The sequence below is a fragment of the Aquila chrysaetos genome, chromosome 6, assembly GCF_900496995.4.
Source record: "Aquila chrysaetos chrysaetos chromosome 6, bAquChr1.4, whole genome shotgun sequence".
Taxonomy (NCBI): domain Eukaryota; kingdom Metazoa; phylum Chordata; class Aves; order Accipitriformes; family Accipitridae; genus Aquila; species Aquila chrysaetos.
Window position 1 is genome coordinate 32,758,535 of NC_044009.1, and position 17,198 is coordinate 32,775,732.

Below are 17,198 nucleotides of genomic sequence, written 5' to 3' on the forward strand. Positions count from 1 at the left end.
TCCAGTTGCAAATATTGAATAAAGAACCAGATATATAGTAACAGTTAAACTGAAATAAAAATAGGCAGTTGTTCTTATTATTATCTAGAATAACTACCCATACAAAAGCTTACTTGGAACTACTACTTTACTACCTCATAATACGCAGAGTTGATTTTTATTTGTTTAACAGAAATTCTGATTCTACAGTGCTTGTTTTCGGATACTCTTGCTAAACTCAGTTGAAAACTGTGCTATTTGTAGTTACCAATATAATCCTGATTGATTCCAGAGGAGTGTGAGGTGATTTTTAAGATAATTAGAGTTATGAGGAAAGAATGTATCTGATTGTTCTTAAGTATCATGCTTTTGCTTATTTGGAGTAAAAGACCATTATAGTCCCAGAGTTGAAAAATCGTTGCAGTTTATATAACTAGGATAAGAACCACGCAAGTGCCTCTTACAAAGGTCAAATCACCATCTAAACTGCTTATTTTATCTTTCTTTATGTAATTGTCAATATTGTGTATTTGAATGTTCCAACATAGCATGAACAAAAACATTTAAAAATAAATGTTATATCTTTCTTATTTGGTGATTTTAACATATTTGTTTTAATTTTATTTTCTGCTTTCTTTCAGTATTTTCCTATGCAGAAGAATAAATGGTAATTAAAATGTGCAGGATGAAAAGATGGAGCAGTCAGTGCTTGTACCACCAGGACCAGACAGCTTCCAATACTTCACTAGGGAGTCTCTTGCAGCTATTGAACAACGCATTGCTGCAGAAAAAGCTAAGAATTCTAAACAAGATCGTAAAGACAATGATGATGAAAATGGGCCAAAGCCAAACAGTGATTTGGAGGCAGGAAAAACACTTCCATTTATATATGGCGACATACCTCCAGGAATGGTGTCTGAGCCCTTGGAAGACATGGACCCATATTACATCAATAAAAAAGTGAGTCTAATATCAATCCTGTTCATACGCCAATGTTTGGAGTGCTTTATCATGTTCATTTCATTTTCATGGAGTGGGTCATATAGCTTGTTACTTCAGTCTGTTAATTTGCAACCACGTAGAGTATGTCACTCTAATAACGTGGAAACAGTTGAGCACTGCTAAAAACACTAGGTGTACAACAAGAGCAGAAAATGTTTGATGCCAGCGATACATACAAATTCCGCCTTCCAGAAAGTTAGTAAATAAATAATTAATATCTTCTGGGTATAAAAAGTTGATTTAGCTAATGTATGTTTTTAGAACACATTTGCCCTCATGTGCCCTTGGCACACTGGTTCTCCTGCTTTATATAAGGAGGAATTTTTCAGTAATATTATTATTAGAATTAAATTAATAAAATTGGCAATAAATGCAACATCATGACTGATTGTATAATATGGTTGTTAAATGGATGTAGTGAGGTATAAATAAATAGTGTGAAAATCTAGGCTTCTATTCGCTGCTCTCTCAATCATTAGCAAAGTGCCCACTGTCTTCTATGGTACAGGACAGAAACCACAATCCTTAATGGTTACTAACTTTTCATCATTTTCTTTTAATTTACATCAAAACTTATTCCTTTGATATAAGTGAATTTATATTAAGGGAACATTTATATCAAAGCTGAAACATAGTATGTTGTCTTTGATTATAAGCAATATATAATACCTATACAAACGTGTATATGTAATAGATTACATACTTTGCAAACTTTAAAAAGTGAATATATATTGAAACTGAGTACACCAACATGCCACACTTTCTCAAAGGTCCTTCAGATTTAAAACTGACAGCAGGAACCAATGCATAGCACATTTTGTTCCCAGAAATCTGCTTTGATAGCAAATGATTAGGAAATTTATGGAATCAATAGAGAAACACACAGATAAGCAGGAAATACCATAAAGAGAGTGTAAAAGTGATTTAAAAGTTTCTGGTGGAACTGGCCTTGGACAGCCCTGGAATCCTTTCAGGATGATTCTGTTGCACAGCCCATATGCAGCAGAAAAGGTTCATCGTTTATACTGATAGCTAGCTTGGGTGATACTTTAATTATTAGATACTGTGATTATGAAAACTCTATAAATATGAAGACAGGAGTTATTTTGATTTTCACAAAGTGCTGTGTTCTAAGTGTCTTAGCTTGCTAAATTTCATGTGATTTATGAGTCCTATTTTGACAAGAGAGAAAATACTATGTGGAAGAACAATATTTTTATCTTTATTATTTGATGCCTCTGAAAGAGCCTTTATCTGCCATTCACAGTGTATGAAGATTTATCTTTAAATCACAGTTCTACTTTTACAAAGATAAAAGATGTGTTTCTATAAAAGCAGGCCTTCTAGAGTTCTGTACTAATTGTGTCTGTTTATGATACACAATCCCGTATAATTATATCCCTACCTGCCCACAGCTCATCCTGGACCTTTATAGTCAAATCAGTCTGTCTTGTGTGTCTTACAGTGAAACCAGGTACATAATAGGTATGACCTACATGTACGCTTCTAGGGCCCTTAGAAGTGGAAGACCTTTTCGGTCCCTTCACAGATGGAACTGAAGCCTTACTACTTCAGCCAGGTCTGATGACAGAGTCACAAGAAATTGAGTGAAACCAGCTGAACATATTCAGCCAAGTTTCTATACTATTTGAAATGAACAATCTTTTTATTTGCACACTAAACTTTTACAGGCAAGTCACATACCCACTGGGATTTTATTCTTTGAGCTGAAGTCCACACATCCTCTCTATGCATGTGCTTTAATCTTCTACAGGACAGAAATAGAAACAGCCCTGTCAGTCAAAGACAAGACAAAAATTTCTCACACGCTACAATTCTCTCTGTTTTTTCTTCCTTCAGTAGGAGGAAAATAGACTTTCCTAACAGGAATCCAACATCTATTTCAGTTTTACATCAGTAATTTGACTTTATAATATCTAATTCCTAGAATTTCTTATCTAGCTGTATGTGAATTCTGGAAAGACTTTTTTCTCGTTTCATTTGTGTTTTGAGAGTATTGGTAGCAGCTGATGCTCCTCCAAGTCTCAGAAGGAGGAATAGTTTGAGAAAAGCCAGAAGCAGGAGTCAACATCCCCAGGAATACATGAAGGACTCAGTGCTTAATGCATTTACCTCTGTACCATTTAACATTTCAGCTTTCTCTTTATCCCTGTCTGAATTCCACCTTGTAAAGCCAAGGAGTCAATGAGCACACCCTCTCCCAGTGTAACTGTCTGACAACTGCTGCATGATGGTTAGAGATTTTATATTTCTGCCTGGGGAAGCATCTATCTGAAATTATATGGATCTAATGAAAAACACTAGAATGAAGGAAAATGCTTATTTGCAAGAAAGGGCTAGGACAAGTGTATGGATTACCAGGTGCTACTGTTGTTTCAGACCTCTATTAAGATCTTTGCATAAACTATACCTGATTTATCGACAGAAACTATATCAATTTGGCTTCCAGACTTTCAAATAGGGAAAAGAAATGGTTACCTACAGCACTGATCAAATGATACTAATGAACATGGACACAGCATTTATTCAGGAAATCTGTACAAAAATTTTAGAAATATCTTTTTTTATTCTAAATTTGGGTCATGAGTGAAATCATCCATCATTTGCCTTGTATGCAAGTATTGCATCCCACTTGCTGAGGGTTTTTTTCCTATTTTTGTATCAAGATTGAACAAGTTTACTGTATTTTTGCCTGCATTGAATGTTGAAAGATCATCTAGAGTGTTTTACATTTCATCCTTGGGACTTTTTTCGTAAACAATAGGTTTGTGCATGCCATGATTTGATACAGTTTAATACAGAATAAGACAGGAATAAATAAAAGCGTTGAGCTGGTGTGAGAGCCTTAATTTGTGGATAAGGTAGCCCTGAGATGAAAAGTTAAAAATGGGAAAACCTGTTAAAAGAAACAAAACCAGATAGGTGTGCTAGTTTTATGGTTTTGTAACTGTGTTTCTATGCAAAACCTACAACCAAAGAGGACATACTCATGCCCAGTATTAATCTGAAGTTGAAAGGAAAAGGAAAAAAAAATTACAACCACTGTTTGACAACAGAACAGCCCATTATGGCAAATTTACATACCTGATAGTATTATTGATTTACACTGTACCACAGATAGCCTGAATGCCAGCAACTGTACCCTTGGAACATAACTATTTTATTATAATAAAATACAATACCTGTTCTTATATTCTTATGATTTTATTATGATGAAACGCTGCTGACTGTGGTGGTCAATAATGCTGGTCTTTGGAACTGTGAAGTTTAGCATCCTAAATGGTTGCAATGGTCTTTTTTTTTTTATCCAAAACTGAGTAAAAATGAACTTGGACTTTATCCATTTTTTGCGTTCCACTTCTGTGTAAGTGCAAGTCAGTGTGCTGCCAGTATAATAGTGACTGCCTGTTCGTGCTCGAGCTGCCAGCACAAAGGATCAAGGAGGTTCACATCACTGTCTATAGAGAAAGGATCAGCTGGAACCCCCTAAGATCCTGACCTGCAGGCACGCATCAAAATCTCGTCCACTTGGTTTCATACTTGAAGGGCTGGCTATTTTCTCTTGAACCTAGGCTGCTACGTTAAAGAGGAGGGAAAGAATATGTGGAACTAAGTGGGTCTGTCTTCACTTTCCTCCTGCTATAATATAGATCTAGCATTGTTGATTGCCACTCTATGCCCTGCCTCTTGCCAGAAGGATGTTGAACGATGTCTGTCGGAAAAGGTGCCTCCTTTTTTCCTGGTGCTTGGTAATATCAGTCCCTAATCTGATCAAACCACTAGCTCCTGGGATTCCCAAACTTGTCTTGGGTTGCAGAAACAAAAAGATTCTGTAAAATTGCTTTACTTAACTTCATTACATTGGAAAAGGTGAATGCACTAGTGATTTTAGATATTTTTATAGTTGTAAGTGAAAGAAATTTTAAGGGAAAAGTTCTAGCAAAGCAAAAACTTAAGGTCTTGCTAGAAAACATGGTTTCAAAAGGTAACCACAAAACCAAGAAATGCCAACTTCCGATATGCCATGAGTCTCTTGTTCTAGCTGCCCCTGGGGCTTTTCCCAAGAAGCTAAGGACCCAACTCAACAATATGTCACCTCTTGCCTTTCAGAAGGTCCTATGAGGTTTTACATGGTGTTTATTTAACTGTAGGAAGTGGAAACGCAATAGAGTAGCAATCAGCCCGCTAAATGTAGCCTTCCAGAAACTACATTTAAAGCTAACTGGGAGGAAGGAGAGGGGAAATAAGGTTTGAGGAACTTTTTGTCCTGAGGGGTTCTCGAAGACCATATCTTTGTTCAGTGTGGACTCTTCTTCCCTCTTAGCTGCATCATTTCAAAATACTCCTCCTCCTTCTTTGCCCTGCTAAGAATGCAGTTTCTGGGTTTATATCAAATATGGCAGAAGTTACAGAACTGGGATCCAGGTTACAGATGCAAAAGCAGCAAATCATGGACTTCTTTTTAGGGATTTCTTTGAATTTATATTCACACTTGAATACTTTGAGTGTGAGCAGGTTTCCTGACTTTATAAAACGATTAAAGCACTTTATAAAACCTAAGCCCCGAAAAGTATACATAATCCTTCATATACGAACATTAATCTTACAATTTGTTTAGAATTTATTTAGCCTTTCTCTGTGTATGTCTACGTTGTCCTGACAGCTTTGGGTACAATACTTTGTGTTCATCCACACTGCCTACACATTGGCTTGCATCTGGGTTGAGACTGGAGTGAGATATAGCAGGCTTATCAGGGAGAGAAGCTTATACAGGGATTAGCTATCAGCTGTTATCTGTATTTTTATGAAAATTCTTCTTCAGAGATAAGATAAAATTTTAGTTCACATTTAAGGCTAGAAGTCAGAGGACCAACAAAGTCATTCTGAAGGCTCCAGTCACAAAGATGCTTTGAATGAAAAATTAAAACTGAGGTAGGGAATTTATGTCTTGTTGGTTGTGCTTATGCAGGGCAGCAGAAAGTAGAACAGCTAAAATAGCAGCAGCTTCCAACTGAAACTGGAGCTGTGCCAGCATGCTGTTATTTTCCATAAGGCACGTTAGAAAAGAGATGTATGTTTAATATGCTTGTGTTCAAAGTTTTTTTTTTTTTTTAAATGTAGGTTGACTAAACGCAGGTGGTGTAGTCTTAGATACAAAGTTAGTAGGGAGTGTGATTTTTAACGTATTTTGTCAATTACCTCATAGCTACAAAATCTGTGAGCGTGAGCTGGAGGCTTCTGAGCTGTGAGTCCTGGGGGCTGGGGACAGACCTGGGAGGGGAAACTCACCTTACCCCTTCGGGTGTCAGGCTTTAAAACATTGTGCTAAAAAAATCATTAATCTGCTTGGTTGCTTCAGTATTTAAAATGAAAACTTCATTTAAGATCAGGTCATCTGCAGTTACACTTTGAAGGTTATTATTATCTGTAATCCATAACTGGAAGTGTAATTTGGAAACGCTAACTCAGGCTTTATCCCACTGTCCTCAGCTTCATCCACAGTTTCTCCATTTCTGTGCAGAAGGGGGGAAATCAAATACATACCTTATACCATTTCTACACATCTTGAGTTTGTACTCAAGACAATATAAAGTCCCTTACATGCGTGTGCCTTTCTCTTAAGGGGTTTGGTCTGTATAGAGAGGTGTGCTGTGTAGAGCTACGAGAGACGACAGCTCAGGAAAGAAGCCAGCAAGTGAGTTGGGACTGGGACGGTTTTTCCTCAGGGCTTAATCCCTGCTTCTCCTCTGCCTTCGGTACTTGGTATCTGTCACAGACTGGTGGAAACCCTCATCTCCACATCTCTCTCCACCTCCTGGGTGCTCCTAGATATTTGTATCTGGACTTCATGGTCCACACATACTAAGCTTCCCAAATCTAAGCAGACTGAAGAATTGTCCTTCTTGAACCTCCTTGGCATATTTTCTCTGTCTGCCAGCCTTCCCAGAAAAAGCCTTGTAGTCCACTTGCTTACAGTCTTGAAGCAATGCTCGATGTCACAGGCACCAGAAAAGACCAACATACCTTTTCCCACACTTCCACTGGCATTCTAGTTTACAGCTCACTTTGTCAGCAACATTACAAAAAACAAGGAGGCTTTACCATAGCTTATTTACAAAATATACAACTCTGACAAAACAGCAACAGCAATTTTGGACATTTCTCTTGGGTAGATTCTTCAATACCTTTAATTCAGTTTGAATTTAGGCTATAATCCTTGCATCATCCCTTCCACTGCACGCAGCTTTTTTCTGAGTTCCTGAGCCTTCCTTCTGCAGTGTTTTTCATTCTTGTCTGATTGATCTTGCAGTTGAACAGCACCCTAATGCCACAAAGAAGCCTGACAGTCCACGTTTCCCGTGCTGTAGCGTCAATGCTGTTGCAGCTGTGATGACCTACAGTGGAAGCAAAGCAATGTTTGTAGGGTTTGCTCTCGTACCATTTATATTTGGCTCACAGATTTATTTGAGAAAAATAGACAAGCTTTCAGCCTACAGTCTTCTACAATTCTCTGGAGTAAGGCTTGCATGCCTTTAAGTTTCTTTAAATTTGATAGGCTCTTTAGCTGTTAAAATTTAAATTTAACAAGTATGTATGTTCTGGAAAGTTACACACCTGCAAACCACAATTCTGCAGGGAGGTCATCTGGGCTGTATCTCTTGCTCTCCTCCCGTAAGGCTTATTCAGATGCCCACAGTCCTCAGAGATCTACCTAATCATGGCTATATGTGTTACTGCTATTTCCCTGTCAGTACAAAGACCAAGAAACAGAGTAGAATAAAAAATATCATCAAATGGGTAGTCTATTAAATCAGTTTCTATAAGGATTTATCTTACTAACACATCATTAACATCCACAGGTAAGGTCTCCCTGCTTATGGTATTTCAAACGGGAAGAGAGAGTTTTCTATGGGAAAACATAACTACAATTACAATTTTAGTCAATCATTTCTGCACTTTTTTTACATGTAAATGTAACATATTACTTTACTGAGGTTATTTAATGAAGAAGTAATGTAAAAACATTAATGAATTTAATTTAAAATCATATTTTCATATGTCAGGTACATCAGGTAAGTACTGGAAATAAGTTTTATTTTAAAAATGGGTAGTGAGTTTTGTGTATTAGCTATTCAAAAAGTTAAAATTTTGCTGATTGGTCACTAGGAACAGTTTTAAAATGAGCATCTACAGTGAATACACACTTATAAAATGTCTTTTCTTTCTCTTTTTCAGACCTTTATAGTATTGAATAAAGGGAAGGCAATCTTCCGATTCAGTGCCACCTCTGCCCTGTACATTTTAACTCCCTTCAATCCTCTTAGAAAAATAGCTATTAAAATTTTGGTACATTCATATCCTTTTTCAATGGTTGTTCAAGATGTTACACACCAAAACTAAGAAAACTCATAACTCTTTCTAGTTCGTTGTAAATAAAGGTTTTCATAGGCTGTTAATTTTATTTTTATTTTACAGTGAAAGACTTACGGTAAGGTTTTATAAATACTAGAAAATATGTATATTTCATATAGATTTATTTTAGCTATTCTGTTGAATTTCAATACTTCTGCTGTACAAATCTGCAGATGGATTTAAGAATCCATCTTCATCAATTTTTCAGAAAAGTTTCTTCAGATTTATTTTAACATTGAAATTTTTTGCACCCCAGATTCTTTTTTGCACTATGAAGCCTATTCATAAAATAATTACATCTTTTAAAAAAAAAACAAAAACAAAACCAAAAAAACCAAAAGCAGTTTGTGCTCACAAATTCCAGAAGAGCTCTGAGTTTTGCAAGCAATTAGGTAGATATGCAGTTCCTGCTTAGGAACTGCTAGCTCAGGGGTATGTTTATATTGCCTTTTAGGGGTCCTTCTGGGGCCATCCTCAAGACGAGCCTTATAGTCTGTTGCAGCAGTGTGCCTGGAAGCCTGGTTCATGCATGCTGAATCTCACACTCCCAAACCTGCCCAGTTGCACCATAAGCCTCTGCCAAATTTAATACATTGCCAGAAAGCACAGGCAGCAGTCCTGCAAGCAGTTTGGAAAGCATCTGTATGTGCAGATGGTGGACAGATTGGGGGACCATAACTGATGGGATGGTGCACAAGGTAAAGTTTTAGACTGGCATGTGGGATTGGTGCCTGATGCTCATAACAGATTGATGGGAATTTCTAGCGGGTGAGGTTTTGGTGTGCTTTTCTTGCAAAACCCAAGGACTGGGGAAAAGTAGTCACTAAATGAAAACTTCAGTGTGACAGTAAGACTTTTAACTCAACGGTTAGTCAAAGGCAGAAGTCTTATTATTAGAGACTGCTGGCAGAATCTTCTAGGTCTTTGGAAAAAGGAAGAAACCAGGCTGATTGCTGCTGACTCAGAAGATGTTTTCCTCTGAGCTCCCTGGAAGTTAAAGCAGTGAGAGAAGGGGGGGCGTGTCTGGAGAGGAGACAGGGAGCAATTGGGGACAGTAGCTAAGGGACCTGACAGAGACCTGCAGGCACGGTGGTGGTGATGGTGAGAAGATGCAGCCAAATACTGTCAGACTGAAGCCTCTAATGAATGCTTATCCATTCAAGTTATAGACTCTGATTTACAATCCCTTCCAACCCTGCATCTGTGCTAGTTGTGGGTAATGTTTCTACCGGCATGCTGATTACTGCATTTGGTTTTGGTTTTAAGTTCCTCCTAATTGTGTTCAAAGAGTATCCAGCTGGTCTTGATGGCAGTTAGAACAAAAGCAATTCTAATCACCAATATGCAATTCCAATATTTTTCCTTTTATTAACTGATTGTGTGATCATGTAATTTAGGTCTATTATAGGAAGAAGTTTCCTTTCACTATATGGACTGATTTCTTTTCCAACCAGCCAACTATGGGATGGGCTATTTTTATCTTAGATACAGATGTAGGGTTTGGGGGGGGGGGGGGGTGTTTATCTTTTTATCTGTGGTCTGTGAGGACAAGCATTGTAAGACATTCTAATCATTTATTCTAAGCCACTGAACAACTATTTTTACTGTACAGAGCTTGTGTGACAACATGATCTTCAAAATAAGTTAAGTCACTTAATGAAAGATATCACAATATTCACTGCTGGTCAGGCATTTAGACAAAGGTCACCCACCTATCTATGGGAATCAGGCAGCTAAATCTTTCCCTGTGATTTGAATCTTTAATTGAAAAGATGTGCCTAAGTTTCAATTGTTCAGCAGCGATGATCTTAATGTTTGCACCAATTTTCTGCAAAGTTTAGGCTGAGATGTTACTTCTCCTATTCCTCCCTCACCTAGAGTGAAGGGTTGGTTTTTGGGGGCGTGTTTTGTCCATGGTATAAAAATATACCCCAAACAACAAAATGCTATCTACTTGATTAAAAAAAAAAAAAAAAAAAAAGAAATTAAAAATCCTGGGTTCTTATATACAAGTTCATCTATAAATGGCTTGCTTCAGTTTAAGCTAGCTTCTTTGCCAGTTATGTTGGTGTAACTATTTTTAAGGAACACATCATTTAGAGAGATTGGAGGAAAAATTAGTTAACCATTCGGCATAAAGGTGTAGCAGTTCTTACTTTTTTGCTGCCATCATGTGGCCATTTTGAGTCAGGTTTTGGTCTAGTTTGGTTACTTCAGTATTTCCAAATATTTGAATAATCGAGTTTACTTTATTGCCATGAAAAGGGAAAGACCTCACTGTTCATAGAGCCAGTGATCTTGTAAACCAAGAACATCGCATTGGGTGTAACAAAGCCCCAGTGGACTGTCCCACCTCCCTACCACAAGCCCCTGTGAGCTCTTGGTCTGGGTTCCATAGTCCCAGAATACCTAATTGTTCCTTGCTGGAACTCTAAACAAAAAATCATTTTCATTCTAATCTTCACCAGTTTTCCATGCTTTTCAAGCAATTGACCACAAGGTACTATTGAACCATTTTCAAATTATAGCATTGGTAGAACGAAATGCATCTTTTGATGCTAACATGTTTTTAAGACAGCCCAAATAGAGTATGGGAAAATTATTCACCTTAATCTGTGATCTCTCTATGGATTTCTATTTTACTGACTGAAGCATGTACTGCTAAGCTAGTGACAAGGAAACATGGAATACAGTCACTTCAGCAATTAAAAACAGTATTCAGTGTTCTGTGTTTTTGACAGACTGCCTGTGCTGGGGTGGTATGTGCTTTCTCTACAGCTCTGACTCATGGTAAATAGGATAAAGTTTTTTTACCTTGCATATGCCAGCTGTTGAGTTTAGTACCAAAACTGTAGAAGTGAAAGACTAACACTTATTCAGTCATGTCAGGTACTTAAGTAAAACCATATTCTTCTGCAAGTTATTTCGGTTTTGGCTGCTACTCATCTCACGTTCCCTCCCAGGCGTGAGAGCCATCTCCTTTGCCTTTCAGTACCAGCTGAAAGCAAAACACGAGGACATCAACAAATCAACATCAGACCATCAACAAATTAAGACTAATATTAAAGTTCAATGTGCTAAAGTGAAAACTACCAGGTTAAGCAAAATATACATGCAATGTTTACCAAAGTCTAAAAGATTTGTGTAAGTGGCAATATTTTACTGTACTTAAGATATATGGTTGATGTGATATTGTATGAATTACTGTTGTGTTTTCCTTAACTACATCTACATTATTCAGCATGCTTATAATGTGCACTATTTTGACCAACTGTGTATTTATGACCATGAGTAACCCTCCGGACTGGACAAAGAATGTAGAGTAAGTTGCTTATGTTATTTAAAGATATCTTTGTTCCTCTAGGAGTCAGCATGCCAGTAACTGCCGTCAGGTGTGCTGGCAGGACCTATCATGAGACACTACTACTATTTCCTCTCTAAACTATGTAGAAATATTGAATAATTATTTCTATCTCCTTCTAGTAGTATGATTAAGTAGAAAAAATGAAAGTTGTTTACAGATAGCATTCTACTGAGATTCTACTAGTTTTCTCTCATCTTCACGGTTTAGCATCTACCCAATGTTTTCACCCCTTGTTTATGCTACTGCGTTAATAGCAGAACCATGGCCATCTATTTGTACATGTCAGTTAAAGACAGCATATATGCAAAAGTGTTCCTAAAGTGAGAATTCAGTGCATGCTTGCATTCTTCCCTTTTTAGAGTTAATGCTAGATGTTTTAGATGTTAGTGATTCAGACAGTATCCAGTAACTTATGCTCACAACTTTCTTGGTTAACAGTAACGAATCTAGTGTTGCATACTTTTAGACTGAGTGTCACCAGTAAATTTTTAATATATGTGATTTATTTGATGGATTTATTTGTTTTGATTTATGTACAAGATCAGAACTGCTGTACTTCAACAGCACGTCACAACAAATGCATGTAAATACACAAGTATATATGATGAATATAATGCATTTTAGAAGAAATTACTTATTTACTGTATTTCTTTCCCAGTTTTGAAGTGAAAAACTCTTTCATTTGATCATCAGGTTTCTATCAGAATACCAATGGAAAATGTTGCTACTTATTTTGATTAAATTTTCCTATATTTTCCAGGTATACGTTCACTGGAATTTACACGTTTGAGTCACTCATAAAAATCATTGCAAGGGGCTTTTGCTTAGAAGATTTTACTTTTCTTCGAGATCCATGGAACTGGCTTGATTTCACTGTCATTACCTTTGCGTAAGTTTTTGTTTTTTGCTTTTTCTTTGAAAGTGAAGGGCAAAAGGGCATGAAATTAGTATCGATACATATCAACTTCATTAAATGGAAATTCTTGTATGGATTTACTTTTGTCTAAAACACATTCTAAGATGCGTATTTTGATGTAAACATAAATACTGCAGAAGCCATTAGTACAGCTAGTATTAGAGAGGCTAATTTCATGTCCTGCATTTTTTTCTCTGAGCAGAAAAGGAGCATCCCTTTGACTTCATTCTCCAAACTTACCAATCTAGTCTAGATAAATTTTAGGCTTTCAAAGTTAAATCACTGTGATTCACTTCAGAGACACTTAATTTAACTGAAGGCTCTGAAAGCATATTAATACAAGGCAAACTGCAGTGAAAGGTAAACCTCTGACTGTTGCTATTTAATTTTTTGCTAAAAACGCCAAAGCGGTCTTGATGAAAGACCCAAGTAAGTAGCATAAACTTTGCCTAAATTCTGAATAACTGTGATTTAATCCTACAGGTATGTAACAGAATTTGTAAACCTAGGCAATGTTTCAGCTCTTCGAACTTTCAGAGTATTGAGAGCTTTGAAAACTATTTCTGTAATCCCAGGTAAGAAGTAACTGGTGTAAGGTGTTAGGCCCCTTGTACCTCCCAACTGTTCCTTTTTATCCTGTCATTGTGTTTGTGTGTGAACTCCCCTATTACAGATATGTGACAGAGTTTGTGGACCTGGGCAATGTCTCAGCGTTGAGAACATTCAGAGTTCTCCGAGCTTTGAAAACTATATCAGTCATTCCAGGTGAGAGCTAGGTTAAACACTGAGGCTGACTTTAATTCACTGAGATGGAATTCATATTTTTTAAACATAAGTCTTATTTCTTTTGAAAAAAAAGCAGGAATCGGAAGATACTAGAATTCACTGAGATCTCTGATTCATTGCTTTTTAACATGAGCTCTTTCCTCTTGAAATCAGCCTTTGAGTTTAACAGATTCTTGCATGAGACATTGCAGTACACAGTGTGTGTGGTTTGCATCGTATGATGTCAAGCTTTCTTCTCCACATTCAACGAATATCAGTAACCCTGAAGTTTTCTTACCCATGTGTATCTTACCTACATGATGTTATGTGGTATTTGTTGTGAATATTTGTGTCTAAAAAATAGAACTGTTCGAAATGTTGACTTAGTAAGAAGATGAAGGAATAAGATAATAAAGAACAGCATGGGCATCGCATGGGGGTTTTATTATCTTAAAATGCTACGATTTTCCAAACCATCTCCAGTTTTATAGCATTAAATTTTAATCCTATTTATTGTTGAACAGGCTTTTTACCACTGTCTTCTAAATCTAGTATGTTATAAAACTGATAGTAGCAAAGGTTTGGGGCAAGAGGTATTGACAAATAAAAAGAAAGAAGACTTTTATGTGAGATTCATGTACAGCATGAATAAAAAGTCACTTGTTTTAGCATTAAAACAAGTGTTTTGAAATATATGCAACTCATTCCATTCACAGTTTCAAATGAACATAAATTTCAACTATTTATTCATTTTCACAAGTGAAAAAGCTCTTCACAAAAATGTTATTTCACAGACATTACAATCATTTATTTGGGCTTCTGCATGAAATCTATAACTTTACTGGGAGACACTGTCATTTTTATGCTTTAAAAAAGTTTTGAACATCAGAATAAAAATTCCTTTGCATTTGCAGGCTTGAAGACTATCGTGGGAGCCCTAATTCAGTCGGTGAAGAAGCTCTCGGATGTTATGATCCTGACTGTGTTTTGTCTGAGTGTATTTGCACTAATAGGGCTGCAGCTGTTCATGGGCAACTTGAGGAATAAATGCCTGCAGTGGCCTCCAGAAAATTTTACTTTGGAAACAAATATTACTGCCCAGCTAAACAGTACCATAGGTGAAAATGGTACATTGGTTAATTCAACAGTGACTCCATTTGACTGGAAGGGGTACATTGAAGATGAAAGTAAGTATTGTCAGCATAATTCTTACCAAAGTGATTTGTGGCTGACCCAGTTCTTAGAAATAAGGAGGGGAAGGGATGACACATTTAGTTAAGACAGAGCAGGAGAAGTGTTTCCTCTCTTTCTCATATCTCTGCTCCAAAGGCCAGCATGGAAGAGGGAACAAGGAACATGGTATCTCTACTTGATACAGCTCTTTTTCTCAGCTTCCTCTGCGAAATCCACATCTCCCCTGAGACAGGAAGAGGTCCAAAGGAGTTCTTAAAGTTACTTAATAGTCTTAAACACTTTCCGTTCCAATACTCCAAAGCAAGATCAGCAACAGATTGCTATGTGATTTCTGGCTATGTGATTTCTGACAGATGTCAGAGACTTCTGACATTCAGTGAGGACTCCAGTGATGGAGTACTCAGTATTTTCACCATCTATCCATTCTTGTGCTTCACTATTCTTACTGTTAGAAAGTGGGCTTTTTAAGGTCTAACAAATTTTCCTGCTGCAATTTAAGCTCATTGTTCTTATCAACTTCACCACAGGCATCAAAACCAAATTATTCCCTATCATTAATCACTGTCTCTGAGGTATTTAAACACTGTTCTTATGTTGCCATGCCCTGTTCTGTCCTCTTTCAGTCTTCTTTTTATATGCTAATCAACCCAGATCATCAACCTTTTTCTCCTACAATTTATTTTCTAGATCTTGATCTCTCATCTGGATCCTTTCTTGTTCATAAACATGCTTCTTAAAGTGCAGTACCCTCATCTAGGCATTCCTCCTCCACATGAGGCATACTAAGTAGAGAAGAAGGATTATGCGGTAGCATAGTAACTTATACTTCTGGTTTATATATCCTAGGCTAGGGCTTGCTGTTGTTTACAATTGTAACTTCATTAAATCATGTTCAGCTTGTGGTCTACCCGCTCCAGAATCTTTTGCAGACTTTTACCTCATTGAGTTTCCACTTGTATTTGCACAGTTAATTGTTCCGGCCCGAACAGCATCCTATTTTTTCAGACCATCTCTCCAACTGTCCTGGATCATTTAAATTGTAATTGTTTCCTCAAACTCACCACCATTCTTATCAGATTAGTATCATTTGCAAATTTGGTAAGCATTCTTCCATCATCTAGTTTAGTTAAAACCTTGAATAGCAGCAATCTCGGACAAACCTCTTCAGAAGTTGTTTTGATGCATATTTCCATTTGATAATTTCCCAAAGTATGATTTTCCAACCAGTTTTGCTGATACAGAGCAGTCTGGCAAACTGAGGATAGATAAAGAAATGCATTTCAGTACAGTGAAATGCGAGGTTACAAACCTAAGCTCCCTATCCTAAAAATCAATGCTGCACAATTCATGTGGGGACAGGTTCACATGCATAAAGTCTGTAGCTGGTGGCATACATCAGCTCTAACAGTGAAAGACACTTTTGGAGAAAAATAAGAACTAAAGGGGAGAGAGAGAAAGAAGAGGGAAGGGGAAAGGGAAAACTGACCACGGTGCCCAGATGCGAAGAGAAGTGGTGGGGTCCCCAGGTGAGTCTCCCCCCCTGGGTACCCTTTCCAGTGCAGCAGCGATCACTCTGTCATATTTTTCCCATAGCAACTGTGTGTTTTTCATTATCATCTCCTCAAACTCCCTACAGGTTGTTCCTGCTTACAGTGCTATTAGCACTAATTGGAAAGCACTTTGATCAGGGCAGGTGCTGCACGGCTGGTTGGTTTTTAAGCTCGTACATGCATGTTATTAGATCACCTAATATAAACCAAAAGCTACAAGCAAGGAGTAGGAAAAAAGGGGAGAAAGAGGGGTGAATCTCACACCAGAGACAATTGCTTCCCATGAGTACCCGCTGCAACAGTAATGTGTTTGCAGGTGTAACGTCATGAGAATAAAAGCAGCATGAAAAATAGCATGAGAACAAAGGAAAAATAGTGCCACAGAGGCTCTGGAAAACACTGCCATAGCAGCCTACATAAATGGTTGCAGAACTGCAGCTGAGAAACAGGATATAGAAATGCAATTGGAAAGCCCTTAGCAATAGAGAGGCTAAGGCACCTATGGCACTGTGGAACAGCCAAGACTCTGAAAAATTAATGCTAGAACTCTGCAACCAAAAAGCTAAATAGTATCCTGTTCGCATAAATAAATTATTGGCCAGGAAGGCAGTATTACCCCTGTTTGTAACACTACTGCAGTTGCTACTGGAATACTATATAAAGTTCAATTTAGGTAGAATGTTGAAAAATTGGAGGATGTTCAGAAAAGAGCAGAATGATTAAAGGGCTGGAAAACATGCTTTATACCAAGATAGACCAGGAGCCCAACCTACTTAGCATATCAAAGAGAAGGTTTAAGGGGTGATTTGATCACAGTTGAGAAAAACCTCATGGGGAACAGAAATTTCATCATAGACATATCTTTGATCTAGCAGGCAAAGATGTAACACGTTCAATAACTGCAAGTCAGAGCCAGACAAATTTCAAATTGAAGTAAGACAGCTTCTAACTGTGATCACACAGCTGATCAATGACTATGATGGATTTCCATCTG

General features: G+C 37.3%; 1 protein-coding gene across 6 annotated transcripts in view; it reads left to right on the forward strand.

Moving 5' to 3' along the window:
• Window positions 1-17,198, forward strand: part of SCN1A (sodium voltage-gated channel alpha subunit 1) — a 102,645-nt gene that overhangs the window by 32,218 nt on the left and 53,229 nt on the right. For 4 of the 6 annotated variants that reach the window (XM_030019338.2, XM_030019345.2, XM_030019339.2 and 1 more), the window contains 6 exons: window positions 621-939; window positions 8,239-8,357; window positions 11,648-11,737; window positions 12,540-12,668; window positions 13,369-13,460; window positions 14,375-14,647. In XM_030019338.2, the coding sequence (XP_029875198.1) occupies window positions 673-939; window positions 8,239-8,357; window positions 11,648-11,737; window positions 12,540-12,668; window positions 13,369-13,460; window positions 14,375-14,647 (970 nt within the window). In that variant the 5' untranslated portion in view covers window positions 621-672. Of the gene's footprint in view, window positions 1-620; window positions 940-8,238; window positions 8,358-11,647; window positions 11,738-12,539; window positions 12,669-13,178; window positions 13,271-13,368; window positions 13,461-14,374; window positions 14,648-17,198 lie in introns of all 6 variants that reach the window. The other 2 variants (XM_030019343.1, XM_030019344.2) reach the window with 1 other exon arrangement.